Source organism: Thunnus thynnus, chromosome 12, assembly GCF_963924715.1.
Source record: "Thunnus thynnus chromosome 12, fThuThy2.1, whole genome shotgun sequence".
NCBI lineage: Eukaryota > Metazoa > Chordata > Actinopteri > Scombriformes > Scombridae > Thunnus > Thunnus thynnus.
The window spans coordinates 7542620-7561999 of NC_089528.1; the positions used below are offsets into that span (position 1 = coordinate 7542620).

At 41.5% G+C, this 19380-nt stretch overlaps 1 protein-coding gene across 3 annotated transcripts in view; it reads right to left on the reverse strand.

Moving 5' to 3' along the window:
• The window catches only part of carmil3 (capping protein regulator and myosin 1 linker 3), a 77183-nt gene that overhangs the window by 49639 nt on the left and 8164 nt on the right, over positions 1–19380 (reverse strand). For all 3 annotated transcript variants that reach the window (XM_067605035.1, XM_067605034.1, XM_067605036.1), the window contains exons 3-10: positions 13940–13990; positions 12367–12426; positions 12151–12272; positions 8504–8598; positions 7856–7926; positions 7570–7643; positions 1742–1817; positions 827–915 (exon numbers count right to left, since the gene is read on the reverse strand). In XM_067605035.1, coding sequence (XP_067461136.1) covers positions 827–915; positions 1742–1817; positions 7570–7643; positions 7856–7926; positions 8504–8598; positions 12151–12272; positions 12367–12426; positions 13940–13990 — 638 coding nt within the window. The remainder of the gene's footprint in view (positions 1–826; positions 916–1741; positions 1818–7569; positions 7644–7855; positions 7927–8503; positions 8599–12150; positions 12273–12366; positions 12427–13939; positions 13991–19380) is intronic.

The window sequence follows — 19380 nt, forward strand, 5'->3', positions numbered from 1 at the left end:
TGTGTAAAGAGGTAACTGTTTGCTAGCATGTTTGCCATAATAACTTTGTAAAGGTGTCAGTATTGTGTTTATAGTTGGTTCCTCTGCCCCCTCCTCTTAAAATGTGTCAATATTTAATATATCATATATCAGAAAGTATATTTGAGCGGAAGTCTTTTAAATCATTCAGCAGTCATATACAGTTTGAGTATCTATACTCTCACTAACATGCAGTTTTTCACCGTCAGCTTTTGGTGCAGTATATGTGGAGAGCTTCTGATAAAAATTGCCCTCTCTGTTGGAAGTGATTTAATACACTAAAGTATAAAAACTTGGTATACTGCAGTAAATCATCAAGCCCCAAGGCAGCCAATTCATCTCAATTAATACTAAATAAGGAATGCATGGAAGGTGACAAGTCGTGCCAGGTGAAGCCTAAAATTTTAATAATGTTTCAATGGAGAAACAATAAGCCTGCTACAGGAAGAGGAGAGGGGAGGTTTAGTGGTTAATGATGAAAGAGTGTGGGTTAAGAGAGGTGAGGGGGGGGGGGGGAGAGGAGGAGTAACAGAATTGGAAAGGTCAAGACAGCAGAGAAGAGTGGGAGGGTGACAGAGGAATTGAGAGGTGAGATGAGGTAGATAGAAGTGAGAGGAAAGGACACAAGCATAGGAGAACAGGAGAGGGGAGAGAAAAGGCCGGGGAGGGTAGAGAGAACAAAGAAGGAGGGGGCGGAGGAGTGTTTGAGAGGTGAAGGTGTGAGGAGAAGAAAAGGAGAGGAAATTGAATTAAATAAAGAGAGGTGACAGGTGAGGTGGTAGATGATGTCAGGCGGGAGGAAACCTACGATTTGAGTCCTGCGTTCTCCAGAGTGAGCTCCTCCAGACTGTTGGACTTGCTGACTGTGTGCAGAACCTGATCCACCACCTCTGACCCCTGGAGACCAAACAAAAAAACACACAGAAGCTTGTGACCAGAGGCCTCCAGTTCAAACGAGACTGACCTTGTGAGCATTAAGTTTAGTAGATTTGATTAGATTTTGAAATCAAGTTTCAAAGTAACAAAAAAAGAAACACAAACACACATTCAGTATGTTTTTTTTTTTTTTTTTTTAATCACTGTAAACCTATAACCTGTATTTGGGTTCTGTGTATTCGTGTGCTCATTTCACTGGTCTGAAAACATAACTTTTGTAAACATAACTTTTGTTTGTTTCCAAGATAACTCCACATGACAGGGGCTTTAATGATCACTAAAGTGAGATGATTTAATGAAGTTCAATCGCAGACTAATGACTTAATCTAACGCTAATCATCAATAACTTTCATATCATCTTAAATTGGTGCTTAAAACTATGCTGAGGGCAAACTTAACAGTGTCCTCTTTAAAATCCTGTCTTAACTCATCTTTATAGACATGCTTTCTTCATTTGATTTTTATTTACTATATTGTCCCCCAGAAATGAAATTGACATTCCAGAGAGGCTTTATAAACACAGTGCATTGGTCCAAATCAATGGTTAATTTAAGTTGAGTAACAAAATGCTAACTGATGCCAGAACCATCATTTGATAGAAATTTCTTTGAACTGAAGTCTGGCGAATGAGCACATAAACAAGCAGTTTCAATAAAAATAAATGTCTTCTCATAACACGCAGGCTGCAGAGGAAACTTAAGAGATAAAAGATAAAATAAAGTGATGAGTAATCTACATCTGGCTGAAGGTTTATAAGTGAGACATAAAAAAAGAAAAAGATAGTTACAATGCGCATGTCTTTGCAGTACAGCTTGGTGAACCAGGTGTTGTACGCAATGGATGCCACGATCACTGCCAAGTCCCTGGAATGGAAACACACACACACACACACACACACATAACAGATAAAATTCAAATCTTTAAATTAGCGAACTCCATCTGCTCAAAACCATTTGATGTCATTGATCCATAAATTCACATTATCGTGGGCCAAACTTTTTCTGTGCTCCCCGTTTTGTGAAAGCAGTTTATCATTGTGACACAGAGAGAACACTATCGGCAGGGCTGCTTTCTAAAAGATGACTGATACTGCAGCCCCACTGAGGAGGAGAAACAGAGAATGAGAGAAAAAAAAAAAAAGAAGAAGAGAGAGAGATGTAAAGATCGATAGCCGGGTCAGTGGATTATTCAATAAAGCCACAGTTTGATCCCAGCTGCAGACCTCAAACACTGCTACTTCCACTGCTGTGCAAACAGACACAGCACCCCACGGACGATCCTGTGCGTGTGTGTGTGTGTGTGTGTGTTTGTGAAGGAGAAACAGAAAGAGAGAGAAGAGAGGGAGAGTTTTAGAAGTCTCCAAGGTCCAACTAAAGCCACACTGCTGCTACACCTGCTATATATCATCAGACAAACAAGCAGCAACAGAGACAGAGAAAAAGAGAGAGAGCGAGAATAAGCCCAGACAGTGAGAAAGAGAGAAAGAGAGAAAGACAGACAGAAAGACAGAGACAGAAAGAAAGAAAGAAAAAAGAAAATACAAGGAGAAAGAAAGAGAGAGGAAGAAAGAGTAATTTAGCAAGGGAGGGCCCTGTTGCCAGTAACTGCAGTAGCAGAGACATTACAGTTTATCTCAGAGGAGTAAAATGGCTACAAGCTGTGTTCCTCTTTCATTGCCATTCCAGCCATCAGAACAGTCAACCCTGACTAACACAGCTGAGCCTCTGTGTGTGCGTGTGTGTGTGTGTGTGTGTGTGTGTGTGTGTGTGTGTGTGTGTGTGTGTGTGTGTGTGTGATGCACATGTCAAGATTCATCATCAACACTGATGGTTGATTTATGTTTGACAGCAGGACATGTAATTGACCTCTATGATGTCTCACTCAGTCATGCAGTGCGTTGGTGTTCATGAGTCGTCTTGTACATGTCCAAGTACACGAGGACATGTTTGCACAGCAGGTCAATCTGTCGCTGTTTACAGTTTACTTTGCACAGATTCATTTAGGTGTAGGACTCGGATTTCATGTTAAGATTCATATTAAGATTATGTTATGGTGAGGGTTAAGGTTAAATTTTGGTTTAGGATTAGGTTCAGGGTTAAAGGTTAGAATGAACTTCAGGCAAGCGTTGGGTTAAGGTGAAGGCTGAGGTACAGAGTGATGTAATATACTGTAGATGGTCCTCACAAGTATAGTTATAAAATCATGTTAGCAGGTGTATGTGAGGCCAGCCATGAATTTGACTAAATACAGTATGGATTCTGCTTTTCAGTCTGCATTCAGTCAACTGGTGCAACCTACTGACCGTGCAGACTCAAATTTTATAAATTTTAATACAAACAAGACAAAAAAAATCTTAAAAGGCTGATTCAGAGTCATCATGAGGAATACCACACAGACTGTGAAAACAGATGTACAGTATAATGTCTGAGAAAATAACTGTCATCATCTTGGTTTAGAGACTCCAAATTTTTCATAGAAAGACCCTTTTACAAACTGTATTGTGTATAATTACTGATACTGATTTGAATTATGGGAATTGGAGGATCCAGCACTTAGGGACTAGTACCCCATTTACATCTGTCATTAAAATGTGCAAGGTGTAAATGCACTCAGAGCAAGCTGTGATCGGAATGCAATCGAGTGATGGTCAGGCTCCCATTGTGATCAGATCTCAGCAAGGTGTAAATGCATCCATACAGCATGACCACATTCATCAGAACAAAATCAGCCCAGTAAGTGGAAAGGTCACACTCAAAGCTATAAGTAATAACAGTAGCTAGAAGTCTTCCCTCGCTAAAAGTGATTTAGCAAAGAATGATGTCCTTTCCTGGCATTGCTTCCTATGACCTTGGAGCCATGACTATTGACAAGTCCACCAGCCCTGCTTAGTTAATTTGCATAATGAGATCCAACTGAGATAATGAAAATGCATTTTAATACCAGGTGTAAATGCAGAGACCCATGGGTTGGATGTCACTATCCAGATAATGTGTCCAGATACAGATTACATGTTTATACCAGGTGTAAACAGGGCCTAAAAGGTCAGAACATCTCGGCCACTGCTGCATCAGGTCTCATATTTAGCTCACAGGACCAAGTCCTCTGAGCTCAACTGTCTCTTGTAAGTCACCAAACTTTAAGTACATGCACATGTGCATAGAAAGAGTTCCTTTCTTTGTGTTTCTCCAGTGATTCCTTTACTCTTTCAGTGTAGATGTTGTGTTAACACAGAGTTCTGTCTGACTTCTGAACCTCTCCTTTAAGGCCTGCCAGCAGCCAATAAAAGGCCACAACATCTATTACAGCCAACAATATGCACATCATTAGACTGGTGATCATTTTGATATTCTTAGACTCCTCTGGGAATCAGGTTAAGATAGAGTCTGTCCTGAAGTGGCACTGGAGAAAAGGTCATGGGGTCATTCAAATCAAAGTCTCCCTGGCAGCATGAATATGCTCAGAAATCTTCATGGCAGTAAGCCTATTAGATTAGATTGGGGGAGTATGAATGTGCCCTATAAATATCTTGGCAATCTGCCCATTAGATTTTCATATTTCTTGAACACAAATCTCTAATTGTAGTTATACACACACAAGGTCAGCAGGGGTCATAAACATTATCATTCATCCTGAGGGGACAATGAATATTTATAGCTCTTATATCTATAATATTCTGGCTATTTTGACTTGATAAGTGGCATTAGAGTAAAAGGTCAGAAGACATCATCAGGACATTATTAGAAATCATGCACTGGGGACCATAAAAACTAATTTCACAGCAATCTGGCTGACAGCTTGACCAACCAATTGGAAGATGGGTAGATTTTGAGGTGCACCAATATGCTGTACTGTAATAAATACACTCTACCCCTGTACAGAGGGAGACTCAGGTCTTCTGACAGTGACAAGTGAAGCTGAATTCCTGCTTCAGTAATAGGAAAAACCAAATGAGACAGAAAGTTGATGAAAAGTTGGACACTACACTCAGGATAGTGCCTATTAGTGAGAATGTACACACACACACACACACACACACACACACACAAGAGAATGACTGTCAATTGCCAACTGGTGCCCCAAGAAGTTCTAGGGGCTGTAATGCATAACAATTTCTCCCTCACACACAAACAAACAAACAAACAAACAGAAACGTATGCCAGCACAAAATCTCTTGAACTGAATTCACACAAACACAAACACAGTCCTCTCGGCAACATGGTGGTCAGACAGGACCAGAGGAGACAGGCAGAGTGTATGTGTATGTGCGAGTGAGTGAGTGAGTGAGAGAGAGAGATAGAGATGGATGATGATTCAGAAAGAAAGCGAGAGCTGAGGAAATGAAAGGGGAGAAAACACAGAAACTGGATAAGAAGAGGATGAGACAGGGCCAGAGAAAAAAGGTGTCCGCTTTCAGTCAGGAGGAATGAGCAGAGACAATGTTTGGACGGACAGCAGTCAGCAGAAAAAGCAGCACCCTGTCGCTCGCGGTAACGGTAGACGGGCCCAATCAAGGGAGATGGAGGGAATGGAAATGTGGAAGGACAAGAAGGGGAGGAAGAGAGTAATGCACCACAAATAGCCTCTGGCACATGATCATAGAAAGGCTGATTCTTAGATCCTTTTTCTCAGTCATTTGCACCTTTTCTTTCCTCCATCTGGCTGGATTGGTTTTGTTTCCATGCATTGTTTTGTTCTTTTTGTGATTCCTTGTGTACATTTGTCAAATCTTTGCTTCCTCTACCAATTTCCAATTCTTACAGCCTCTCTAGGAAAGCGAGGGAAGAGTGTTTAGCGTTAGAGTGAGGGCTCAAGGGAACAACAAGTTGAAGGAAGATCTTCAAAAACAGCATGGGCAGGCAGCTTCCCCTCTGTAGCCTCTCACTTTATCACAAACTATATGAAAAAATTTGGAGGAAAAACAACAGCGATGCAGTGATCGGGGTTCCTCTCGATATGAAAGGCATTAATATATTCATGAGTTGCTGCAGCAATCATGCTTCTATGAATGGCTTTTTGATTTACCAGCATAGCAAGGCTTCGCTCCTATGATGAGATATGCATTTTTAAGTGAGAATGTATCCTCTCCAGTCGGGACATTCCTCAAACAAAAGACAAGCAAGCTAGGTTGAATTCTCCATTTGCATGTCAGCTGTCAAATCGTTTTTATAAATCGGCGGCACTCAGGTGATGTACAATCTTCCTCAACATGTCTGGAAAAGGAAACGAGGGACTTAAAAAAAAAAAAAAAAAAAGATACCAGCAGGGAGGTAGAGGAGAAGACAGATCTGAGTTTTCCATGTATTCAGCCCCTGAAAAGCATATCATTCCTCTTGGTTATGATCTTCCAAAAGCTGCGATAAAACTGAACAGACGCAGACTAATGCACTCAACATTTTACCCAGGGAGGGTACTGTTAGACAAATAGCCACTCTAATGTCAGATAAGACGAGGACTGACAGCTGATGTGATGCACATACTGTCTTTGCAAAGCATCATGATGCAGAACAGAGAGGAAAAGTCTACAGTGCGGTCAGGAAGTATCAGGACATTGATATGTTTTTATTACTTTGTATTCTCTACTCCAGCACAATGTATTTGCAATGACACAAAAACTACGGAGGTTTTAAGTGCTGAATGTTCTATTACAGTAACCTTGGATTTCAGTAATGGTTGATTGGTGACACATGCGGCGCTGGTAGCTGCAAGTGCATTTTAGTAATACAGGTCCCCGAGAGTCATTCAGAATTACACTTGCAATGATCACAGGCGCCGCAAACACACTCTGAGCATCTACTCTATCAGAAATGCAAGAAGAGAAGTATCTGTTTACAGCGCACCCAAACAAACCGACTGCTTTAATAAAGAAGGCTAAAGAAGACAGTAAACAACTTTGTGCAACATGGTAATAGTGATCAAAGTACACTCGTCCAGTCAGTGCACGCATTGTCCCTTGTGTTTAGGGTTGGATGGAGGTGGGGAGGGGTATCTTTTCACATAAGACTTTCAATTCTTATCTGTTGCCATTCTGACTGAATTTAAAGATAACAAAAATTAAGTCTTTCATCCTGACTGAATTGTCTCAAAAACTATGGATTGCCATGAAATTTGGTACAGACATTCATGGTCCCTAGAGGTGATCTGAGTTTTCCTCCACCATCAGTTTGGCATCTTTGGTTTTGAGTGAAAATTATTGGATGAATTTGCTACAGATATTCTAATGGATTTTCATCTAGCGCCATCATCAATTCAAAATGTTAACTTCTTCAGTTTCTGACCAAGTACCTGCCAAACTGATGACATCCCCATCAATCTCAGTAGTACTTTGTGCTTAGTGCTAATTAGCAGACAAACACACTTCCTAAAAATCAGCATGTTAGCATTGTCACTGTGAGCATATTAAGTTTGTATCAACTTGTCTGATTTCTCTCTGTTCCCTACATGTGGCCTGTTGATTGTAAACACCCGCAAATTAAGGCTGAAAGTCAGCATTTTAACCTCATTTGCATTGCTTCATTTCAAATCTAATGTGCTGGAGTACTGTACGGCACTGTATACTACTATGTTTGGCATCATGTTGAGCCTAGGTGTGGTTAAGATGTAAGTAAACTATGTCACCTGCTGTCAAGATGGCTGAAATCCAGTAAGTTGAACTCTCGGTTGTCCTGACTGTGGTAGATGGTGTCAACATCCTGGAGCGGAGATGCAGAGCAAGAAAGAAAGAGAGGAAAGATGAGAGAGAAATTAAAAATTTAAAAAACAGTAACAGAGTGCGAGAGATATATAGGACAGCAACATTAAAGAGATAGCCTACTAGTTTTGTTCAACTGCACAAAAGATAATAAAAACTAATAAAAACTCAACAAACAACAGTGGTTTTGTAAAGCCTGTACAGTCTCCCTACCCACTGCACTTCTTCTTTGCAGCCAATTCCATTGTAGTCACACAGAGCTGCATAGGTCTCAGAAAAACCACCTGAGAGATAGAGAAGAGAAGACAACAAATCAATCCAAATCAGACCACAACAGATCAGAAATGGCAAGGATAGAATAAAGCAGTGTAGAGGACATACGAAGGAATGAAGAGGAGAAAGGGTGCAGGCCAAAGATGAAAGAGGATGTCAAAAAGAGCGAGACAGAGATAGTCAGCAGACAGAGAGAGAGAGAGAGAGAGAGAGAGAGAGAGAGAGAGAGAGAGAGAGAGAGAGAGAGAGAGAGAGAGAGAGAGAGAGAGAGAGAGAGAGAGAGAGAGAGAGAGAGAGAGAGAGAGAGAGAGAGAGAGAGAGAGAGAGAGAGAGAGAGAGAGAGGGAGAGATTAGCTGTAAATATTGAGGTGAGATGAAAGTATTGCACCATGAAGGAGCTCTTCTTGTAGATTAATAGGATTACTAGCAGAAAGGGAGTGCATCCAGCAACTTTGGTCTTCTGACCCACTTAAGGATTTGGTGTGAGTCAGTGAGCCACCGAATGGATGAACTCCGTGTATGTGTGTAGGTCTGTATGCATGCATGAGTGTGTGTGTGTGTGTTGATGAGAAAAAGTAGCAAACTCACCACAAGTTTTCTGGGTCTCTAATGACGACTCTGAGTTTGGTGAAAACTTGTGACTTCCGTCGGTCAGGTCACCTTCTGCTCGACAAATAGGAGGACTGAAAAACAGAGAGAGAAGAGGCTGAAACAACAAAGGGTGTTCAGTTCGCTAATTCTATGCTTCCTCGCATCCTCTCTCCTCCGTGACCCGGAAACCAATCTCCCTCCACCATCACGGAGGATCTTCCAATCCCTTAAATGCATCTGGAGGAGCGAGGAGCGAGGAGAGAGGAGGCCCCTGGAGGAGCTTAGAGTGAGGAAACACAGGTGTATCCTATGCTGAAGTTTTTTAACAGAAGGCAACACCCCTTTGATTCAATCTGTTTATTGATTTGTCAGCTGATCTGACAGGACAATAAACAGTCAAGCTGTTATTGTAATACAGCAGATCAGGAAAACTACCTGTGGAGAGAAGAAATGAAAGCACAACAGCAGCTTCTCATAGCCTATTTATTTATAAAAGATTACTGAATCATGAATCAATCATAAAAACACTCTACTATTTTTCTTCATGAGCCAAAAGGCTTCTCTTTTCTTCCTCTCCATTTCAGTGTGTCTCAGCTCTTTCAGGAAAACATGACGCTGCACAGCTGCATCTCCTATAAAATCATCCAGAGCCTGAATAGCACATCGGACTTTCACAAACTAAATAAGCAACATTTTATTTAAACATATTCTGCAGGCTACAGCTGTTTATGTTGTCCATTTATGTTGGTTCTGTTCTTTGAGTAATTAGCAGGTTTAAATTGTCTGTTCGTGTCTTATTCTGTGACAGCCACATGATGATGATGATGATAAAACATTGGAGCAGTTATCAGGTGTTTTCCTTCCAGCTATCAATATGTAGAAATTATTAAGTAACAGTGTAAAGTGTTCATTAACTGTATATGAATTTTAAATGCAAACTTTAAAGTTTAAACTGTTACTTAGTCATTTCTATTGCTGACTTATACATATTTGACATTTAGGGTGAAGTACGTCATCACAACTTGTCTCCTCAAAATGACGCTGGAGTGAGCGAGGACGTCCCGTTTGATAAATTAAATTCCTTCGTCCTCGCGTCTCTTCCTCGCATCTCTCACACTCATCCTCACTGGGAGGGGCTAAGGCACGAGGAAGAGACGCGAGTGAGGGAAACGATGCGACATGTTAGCATAATGAAAAGCACCCAAAGAGTTTACAGACATGCTAGCAGATCTGTGAGACTCCAGGCACTGTGGTGCTTTGAGCTAAATGCTAATATCAGCATGCTAATATGCTAACAATAGCTGTGTCCAAAATCCATGCTAAGCAGGTTTTGAGTAGTGTGTTCACGCTAGAACAGTGATAGCATTAAGTATACTCAAAGCAATTAGTATGCATACTAAAACTTTTCTCCCATAATTCAAAGCACAAAGGAAATGGAAGAGCTACATTCAGCTGCAAAAAAATTGACATGCATGTGTAATGTATGTTGATTTTTTTTATAAACTTACAGCAAAAACAGAATAATAGGAGAATATATATATATAATATATATACTGTATACAGTACATATATAGTATACGTTGTATGGCCTTCAGACAAACTGATTGGCAAAGCTATCAGGCTGATGTTTAGCAGGTATATTTACTGTGATCACCATATTAGTTTAGTATTTTAGCAAATATTTGCGCACAGAGGCTGAAGACAATTCATTAGTTAAGCAGCTTCAAGTCAAAAAATTGGACAACCAACATTGCTATCCTCAGAGCCATGCCGCTTGGCTAAAAATGTATCATCTTCATTATCTATATTTTCAGGAGGAGGCTAAACCTGGATTCTTGAGAATTGGTGTTGTGATTTGAAGGCCTGTAGTCCAAAGTACGGGTTGGGGAAAAGTGGATGATAAGTATTATGCTTTCCTCCTTCAGCTGCTGCTGCTGCTGGAGTGCCCTTAAGCAAGACACTGAAGTTGTAGCTGCTCAGGTGGAGTAATTCAATGCCCAAGAGACCATAGTATAGTCTCTTGGGCATTGAATTGCTCTCAGGTGTAAATAAGGGTAATCCTCCCACTCCCTGCCAGCACGCATCCTCCAAGACATTGTTATAAATAAAAAACACATTCTCAGACAACTTCCAGTTAAATCAAGCAAGTGAAAGGTTATTTGACTTACAAAAATTCAGGTCCAGAATTAGCCTATGCCTACTAAATGAGCACAGCTGCATAATATTTTTAAAATTATACCTGTCTTATATGTCTTGGCAAGATGCTAATTTGCAGCAGACTTGTTTTCATTGATTATAGCTGCTCTAGTCAGAGTGAAGATGGAAAGTGCACATCTGTAGTGTTGAAACTGCTTATGACATTGCTTTGGAAGTGAATAAATAACACGTAAACTGTAAAATTGGATCCCCGGGATGCTGTTTGAAGCTACCGTTGCTCCCTACTGCAATTATATAAAAAAGGACAGATATTCCTCAGCTTACTGGTTGTTCTCTTTTAAATTCTTCTTTGACAAAAAAAACCATCCAGTAAGCAGAAACGAGTGAGGACCGGGATCATAAAGTAAACACCGTGTTCGCACTTAATACTGTGCTGTACCTGCTTTGGCTTTTTGATAGGATTACACCGCTGTACTGTTGCATTCAACACACACCATCCTTAATCCCATTTGTCAACAAATCACACACAACACCTAACCACATCCGTGACCTTAATCCCCACCTTATCTCCACAATCACCATCCGCTCATGGAGAGTGTGTGTGCGTATGTGTGCGTTATCTTGATACTATCTGCATCATGTACAGCGGCACCAATCAGTTACAAGGCAGCACAATCAAACCCACAACAACTTCCCTCCCTCTGTTCTCCACTCTCTCTTTATTCTTTTTAAATGCTCTCACTGGAAGCAATCATCTGCAGTGGCCCTAATGGAAAAGAGCCATTCTGAAGGATGATAGAGTGCAGAGATAGCCTTGTGCAGGTCAATAGCCGGAGCACAGTCAATCCCATTGCTCTTAGAAATTGTAGATGAGACCCAAGAGAGAGAGGAATACACTCTGCCTTGCTTGCCTGCTCACCCATACATTCACATGGCCATGGGACAAACATTCTCAGCACTTGAACTCAACTCTATCCAGGCTTTTTTTCTGCTTTTTCTAGTGCGTATCCACTGTACTTCCCTTTTTAGAAAGTGAAGAGGCCATACAGTACCCACTTTAGGATTTTTACTGTGTAAGAACAGCTTTTTGACTGGCAGCGTGAGTCTATAGCTCCGTCAGTGACTGTGTATTTCTGCTACTCACTGCTTTTACTACATAAACAGCTTAAAAAAATTAAAAAAGAGCCAACACAATGCCTTCAGGTAACAGCCTACTCAGTGTCAGCTGGTTGATTTAATCCCAGTGATTGCTGGGTGTTAAAGTCTAACCGTGACACAGAAATGGGTTGGATGAAAACTACAACAATACAAGAATGCATTTGGCTGCTGAAGAGGAAAGCTGCCCAAAAGTGAAGCTGCCAAGTTTGCCAACGCACTGTCGAGTGCTGTTAACGTCAGCCAACTTGTCTTTGCTCCTCAGCACACACAATACAAAAACAGAAAGACTTGTTTTTTTGCTCGAGGCGAGGATGCTCGGTGAGGCTTACGCATAAATGGAGTTGTTGAAGACTCGAGAGAGGGCGTAGTTGATGTGGCTGACCATGTGATCCAACTGGTCCTGGCTCTGCAGTCTCAGCGAGTAGGTGGTCTTGTCTGTATCGATGACAACCTGTAGTGTGTGGACAGGAGAGGTTTTCATAGTAATGCTTTATATTGTTATGAATGTCCAAAAAGCAGGAAAAATTTAGACTTCAGTGTGTCACCTGATGCTCGGGATAAGTGTTCATTGCTCTGATTTCCAAGAAGTTGAATGTGACCTCCACCTGAAAACAGCAGAGAAACATCACTGTGGTCAGGTCTGAAGTCCTCATTTTACATAATCTTCATAGGATATATACCTATTTTTACAACTTGAATCTTTTTGGCCTTCAGTTCTATCATTCACACAAATACTGTACTCACTAAAGTATTTGCTTAGATTTAGGAATGTGACAACAGTGCTTAAAAGAAATCAGATGGGGCAAGAAACAGCAGTTAGACAATCAAACCAGTTTTAATCAAACCCTAAGATTAGGCAAACTGTAATGGTAACAACTGACAGTAAGATTATTACCCAAACTGTTAGCTGAAAACACATAGCATACATGTTTATTGCAACTTTGTACAACTGGTTATTTTAGAGGTGGAAAATAATAATAATAATAATAATAATAATAATAATAATAATAAAGCTAATACTAGCCACGTCAATTCTGCACATGCAGATATACTGTAGTTGGACTCACTTGACTTTGGCAGACATAGAGAAACTACTGCTTGGCCTGCAAGTGAGAGTAATTTCCAAACTTTCAGACTCACACTCCACCAACCATGCCATGATAGGTGAACATGACTAGACAATTCAACAAATGGAAATGTCGCCTAACCCATTAGCACAGTCATTCCCCTTTTCCCCCTCAAGTAGCCCTAAGGTTGTTAAAATAATCTTATTACACACTGTCTGTCATCATTTTAGAAACATTTATCCAAAAATCTGCCTGATATACAGTATATGCACTAGAATTTGAAATATAATTTCTTGGGCAATGTTTGGCTACACAGCATATGCTTGTAATAACTGATTCACAAGTGGGTCATTGGGGTTTAAGAGATTATTAAACTGGAATCCACATGTGTCACACTAACCAAAGAAAATGAAGCACTTAAAATGTTAGCTTGATTACAAGCTGCCTGATTGTTTGACTGCTTATCTCTGTTGGACTTTGTTGTAGTAATGTCACCACATTCTCGGATCTCAGCAATTATTTTGGTGTGTACATTGTTGTGGTGACTCAAAAATGGTGGCAAAGACTACTTAAATAAGTTCAAATAAACTGTAATCCTTAAAGGAATAGTTCAACATTTTGGGAAATATACGTATTACACATAGTACCTATCCAGGCTAGCTGTTTAATCCATTCAAAACCCCAAGTGTAAAAACAACCATAATCTAACCAGCTGCAGGCTGTAGCTTCATATTTAGATATGAGACTGGTATCACGGTTTCATATAACCCTGAGCAAGAAAGCCAATTAGCATATTTCCCAAAATGTTGAACTATTGCTTTAAACCACTAGCTTCATGCCACCTGCCATCTCATCATCTTCAATGTAATCGCCATCATCACTGCTACCGTTCAAAAACATAATCACCACAGTCATCATCGTTATCTCTTCTCTCCTGCACTGAAAGTCTGCTGCTTTTTTTTTTTTTTGTCACCTCTCTTGCGAATTACCATGAGATCAAGACTGGCAAGTGAAAGCCATAAAATTTCACTGAGAGCGGGGGAACATTTACCTTGGTGGGCACTTTGACAGCAAAGAGATACAGTCTCCATGTTGCCAGGACCTGAGGGGAGAACACATTCATTTTTCTGTCACAGAGCAGGAAATGCAAAATGCAAATCACAGCAAAAAATACCACAGCACAAACACCCCATAAAAGAGAGCAAATCATCTCTGCAGTTCATTGCAATGGCTCGTAAGTCATACTAAGCACTCCAGACATTAGCAGGCTAATGATGATAGTGCGTGTGAGCGTGTGTGTGTGAAAGAAATATTGTGGGGAGACTGCGAGTCATATGACAGTCCGATTTATCGCGTGTAAGTTGTGTTGATGGAACTAAGCAGCACTTATTCAACAGATGCTTCGTTGCATCAGGAGGAAACTAATGGTGAGACAAGGAGCTAGTAAAGCGGGAGAAAGAGGACAGAGAAGATGGGAAAAGTAAGCAAAAAGAGAGGTGTGCTTTCGCCAAAAGAAATGCATTACCATTTAAAAGTGTCTGGGGTAAAGTGGAGATGGAAAACGTGAATATATTCACATCTGCCTATGTAATTAATCTCATTCATAATTCAAAAATCCATAATTAGCATACCCCATGCATGCACTGTGCATCTCTATCCCTCCCTGGCTTTCTCTGCAATTCTTGGCCACACTTTCTCTTTGCTCTTTTTCAGCTGGGTTTCAAATTCCATTCCTGTCTGGTCCATAATTCCCTCCCTTGCATCCTGTCATTCCTCTGATTTCTCTCTTCATCTCCATGGAAATCTGTTTATTTCTTCTTCCTTAATCCCTAATCCCTCCATCTCCACAGTGTTCCACAGTGCCCTGTCTGGTTCGCACCCGCCTTAACACCTCACTCCACCCCTCCTGCCCTCACCCTTCCTCCGCCTCCCAACTCCCAACTCCCAACTCCCCTGTCTCCTTTCTCGATTCAGTTTTTCTATTCTTTTTCTGCTCTGTCGCTTTCAATTCCTCAAGGTCTCTCTGTGCTGAATGGCTAATGGCGCCCCGCTGAGTGGCAGTGAGAGGGAGAAAGAAAATGAAACATACAAAGAGAGAAAGAGAGAGAGAGAGAGCGGAAGAAAGAGAGACAGAGCAGGCGATAGAAGGACAGAGACACAAGATTTCCCTCCTGATAATAAAGTCTTCAGATTACCCTCTACTATACTACACCAACCCAAGGCGAAGCTGGCCTCACAGATCAGCCGTGCGTCTTAACTGTATAGACATCCATAACAGACTCCCACAGAGAAGAGACAGAGGAGAGGGAGAGGAATGAAAATGAGAGACTAAAAAGGGAGGAGACAGACAGATACCAAAGATATCCACCCCCCTCCCCAACATAAAAAAAAAACAAAACACACTAAGCCAGTGGAGGGGCCTTTGCAGAGGACTGTAAGTCCAATCACAGCACCTTGACAAGTTTGAAAACTCTGTTATATAAATCCAGAAAGGAGCGGGGGAAGCGTGATGGGACCTTGAGGCACACAGAAAGAGGAAAAAAGAGATATATATAGTGTGAAAATGAAAGACAGATACATCCACTCCCTTCAAAAGTCTCACAATCCTGACAGATGGTCTCATCATGTAAACAGAGGCATCAATAATGCAGGCCCTCTGACGGGTGCCGATTTGATCCTCTGGTGCTGAACAAGGCCTCTTGCGTAGGGTTTCTCCTCTCTTGATATATCATTACCAGCCTATTGAGGTATCATTAGAGACAATCAATACTCCAGACAGTTATTTTTTGCCTTCTTGGATGGGGCAAGTGTAGAGGTGAAGGAAAAATCTGAGGGATATTTATTCATCTTACATATGAGGGGTATCACATGAACCAGTCGTCTGAAAGAGAGGTGAAACAAATAGGATTTTTCTCAAGTAACAAAAAAATGGTTTCTTTCTGAAGCGTACAGGTAAATTATCCAACTACTGTATTAATATTAATTAGTCCAAATAGCCAGAGCTAAACTAAAGCCCCACTAGCCGACTTTAAACAGGGACCAGATTTTTTTTCCCCTTCATGTGGCTCCAGCTACATCCTCCTTCACGGATCAATTGAAAATCCTAAAAGCCGCTCGAAGACTCCTTTTTTTTTTTTTTTCGACCCAGGAAATCCTCCGAGATGAGATGGTCGACTTTTTGACCCAGCCAGCCACGGACACGGCAGGTGACAAATTTTTGAAAAAGTGATGAGGAAGTGGCGAGAGAGAAGGTGAAGATATTGGGATAGGGGTTCAGAGGTGCCCTTGCTGTGATGGCACAGTGTCAGAAGTGCTAGTTCAAAGAGGCAGCCAGCCGGCCCCCGAAGCGGACCGCGAGGGCAGGGTGGGAGTGTGCGTCATACAGACAGAGAGTGTGTGTATGTGTGTGTGTGTGTGTACAGTACGTGCACGTACGAGCCGAAAACAACAACTGGATCTTTCTCTGGCTGTGTGTGTTTGTACGAACGTGCAGCGCGGAGGGCAGAGGGCGGGGGCTTATATTAATCATAAGCTGTCAGGCTCTGGGTCTTGCACTTCAAAGGAGATGGTGCAAATCAAAGTGTGTCTCTGGGTCGTGTGTATGTGTATGAGAGAGAGAGAGAGTCGCAGTGATGCCTCAGAGGGAACAAGCCAAGGATCAGTGCCAGATTTGGCCCCCTGCGGTATTTCTGGCCCGACCGCAAGGGCATTTTAAAACACACAAACGCACACATCATACACACAGTGCAAAATCAGAAACATTCCGATACAGACATTTGGATAAGTCCAGCATGCTGGTACAGCAACACGCACTCCTTTTGGACTCTCATGCACGTATAATGATGCACAACAGCCTGCTAAGCTGGCTTTAGACTACGCTTGCCTGTTTCTCCTCTCTCTCTGTCACACACACACACACACACACACAGCAACACACACAGTCAGTCACCATCACTCAAGTGAACTCAGCATCATAAGAACGCAACCCTGCCATCAGTCAATCTGTCAGCTTATGTGCATGCATGTGTGCGTAGGTGACAGGGGGGTTTGAAAGCACAGATGCCCCAGGTTCTGCTTTAAAAGTGGACTTTAGAGTGGTTGAGAGAGGGGGGGGGGGGTGAATGAAAAGAGAGAGAGAGAGAGATGAAGCCAAATGAGAGGAAATAAATGCAAAGCTCAAAAACAACACATATCTTGTTCCAGATTCTCCCATAAAAACTGAGTCCAATGCTTCTAAATCAAAGAAATGGCAAGCAAGCGCTCTGAAAGCCAGAGGACCTCTTAAAAAGAGAGAGAAGACAGGGAAAAAGAGACAGATAATGGGAAGGGGTTGCAGGGTTGCAGATGGGAGAAAGAGATGAGTGTACAAGATGAAGTAAAAGAGGCTGAAAAGTGGCAGGGATTGGTTGAATGGGATGAGAGGAAGAAGGGGAGAAGAAAATAAAAAACTATGAGCAAATTTGAGGATGTGGGATGGAGATAGAGACGAGCGGCGAGTGCGGGAGAGGCCAAATGGATGAAGGAAGAAGAGAGGGAGAAGAGAGGAGGGGTGGGTACAGGAGGATCAGGACAATAAGAGTGAGGGAGCAAAAGGAGAGAAAGGAAATGAATAGGATGGAAAGATAGAGGCAGAGATATACTTTGTGTGTATTGGCAGGGCTAAAAGGCAACACACACATTTACCCTTTGTCTCCTCCTCATGGGGGATGAGAGAAGGTCAGTAGTCACACTTCATAGACTCTCTGCCACAGGCTACCAACATGTGTTATGATAATCAAAGAAAGCACAGACCTAATTACAGCACTGAGCTCTCGCCACGCACCGTCAGATGGTAAATCCGGATACTCGCAGAGAAAATGACTCCACGCAGAGCGTCTCAAAGGGAAAAGCCGTGAAAAGAAATCGTGGATAATATGGATGCAGTGGTAATGTTCGCCATTACGCAAGCATATTACACAAAAAAATCGGGGGTGTTGACAGAGCGGTGTAAGCACCGAGAGAATGTAAGATTCTGCCGCTAGCGCTGCCTGTCTCTGCTTTACTGCTTTGTACTCGGCTTTCTTTCATAGTCCAACACACAGTTGGATTCTCTCTGCAACACAGTGTCATCTGAGCTGAAAGCAAGGCCCAGTCTCACCATTTAAACTGTACAAGTTGTTTATGCAATTCAGTGGGTCTCCTGCTTTAGACTGTGTTTACCACCACTCACGATGTGTGCCTCACTGATCATATATTCACTGTCCTGCTGGTTCAGTTGTCTAAAACATGAACCTTCCACAGTGCAAAAATATTGGGTTTGTATCAGGACTCTGTTCTTGTGAGTCTGCACCATTCTCCCTCCCCCAGTCCTTTCTATATGGTGTCATTATATAGTGATAATGAAGTCATAAAAATCCACAAAAACAGCATTTGGAAGTCTTCCTGGCTATGCTGGACCAGTTTTGTTGCTTTGGATGCTATATTGCTCTCTGCACCTAGTCAGTCACAAGATGGTCAGTCACATTCTCTGGGAAACGGTATTTCAGAAATGTAGCCAAGCTGTGATAGATTTAGATCAAGAAAGATGAGGGAAAGTGGGCTGAATGGAAAAGTAAATTACAACACTTGTAATTGTCAAATGCAGTGATCTCAGATTAAATAAATGTGTCTGTCTAGGAGCACCAATGGGTGGAGTTTTGCCTCAGTGTCAATGAAATCTCTCTCCATACATCTACTGACACAAGTGGGCGTAAAATAAATGCAAGGAGCTGCTTCGGCAGGAGCGTGTTGCTTCAGGTAACGATCCAGGAACACACAACAGTTTATTATACTATGAGACAAGATTTCACAACTCTGGAAAGTTGTCACGTTAATCATATTTTGTTGCCACAACCGCAAGTTAAAAAGTAGAAGTGCATTATTCAAGTGACAAAGTAACCAGCAATGTGCACAATAGGCAGCTCTGTGCTGGATTTTGTTGCACAAATTTCTAAAACTTACCCTTCTTATGTATGTAAATGTACTGGACAAAATATTAATACCTTTCAATATAATATAGTCCAGTAGAAGTCTACCACCCACTGTGATCTAAATAATGAACAAAGTATAATTATCATATTCCTAACAGTCTCAACAAAAACTGAAAATGTATCAGCTTTATGAAAGTTGAATTTAGGATAGCAGAGCTGTTGTACTGGATTGCAATAGATTGTACAAATGTATCTAATAAGTGGACAGAGAGCATATCATACTTTTTTTGTGATCAAATGTTTTTTTTTTTAATTTTCTCAAAAGGAGAGCAAGGAAATTACAGCCAATACGCATAAAATACAGGACATATACAGTATTTCTAAACATTTTACCCTGCTCTCCCCACACACCCTACTGGTGGCGACCCTCCCACCCCCACCCAAAGTTCAAGTGGATCTGTTGATCTTAGAGGATTCTACCACTGTACCCCACACTTTGTTCCATGGTATAGACTCGTCATCAACAGGTAGACCCAGATCTGTA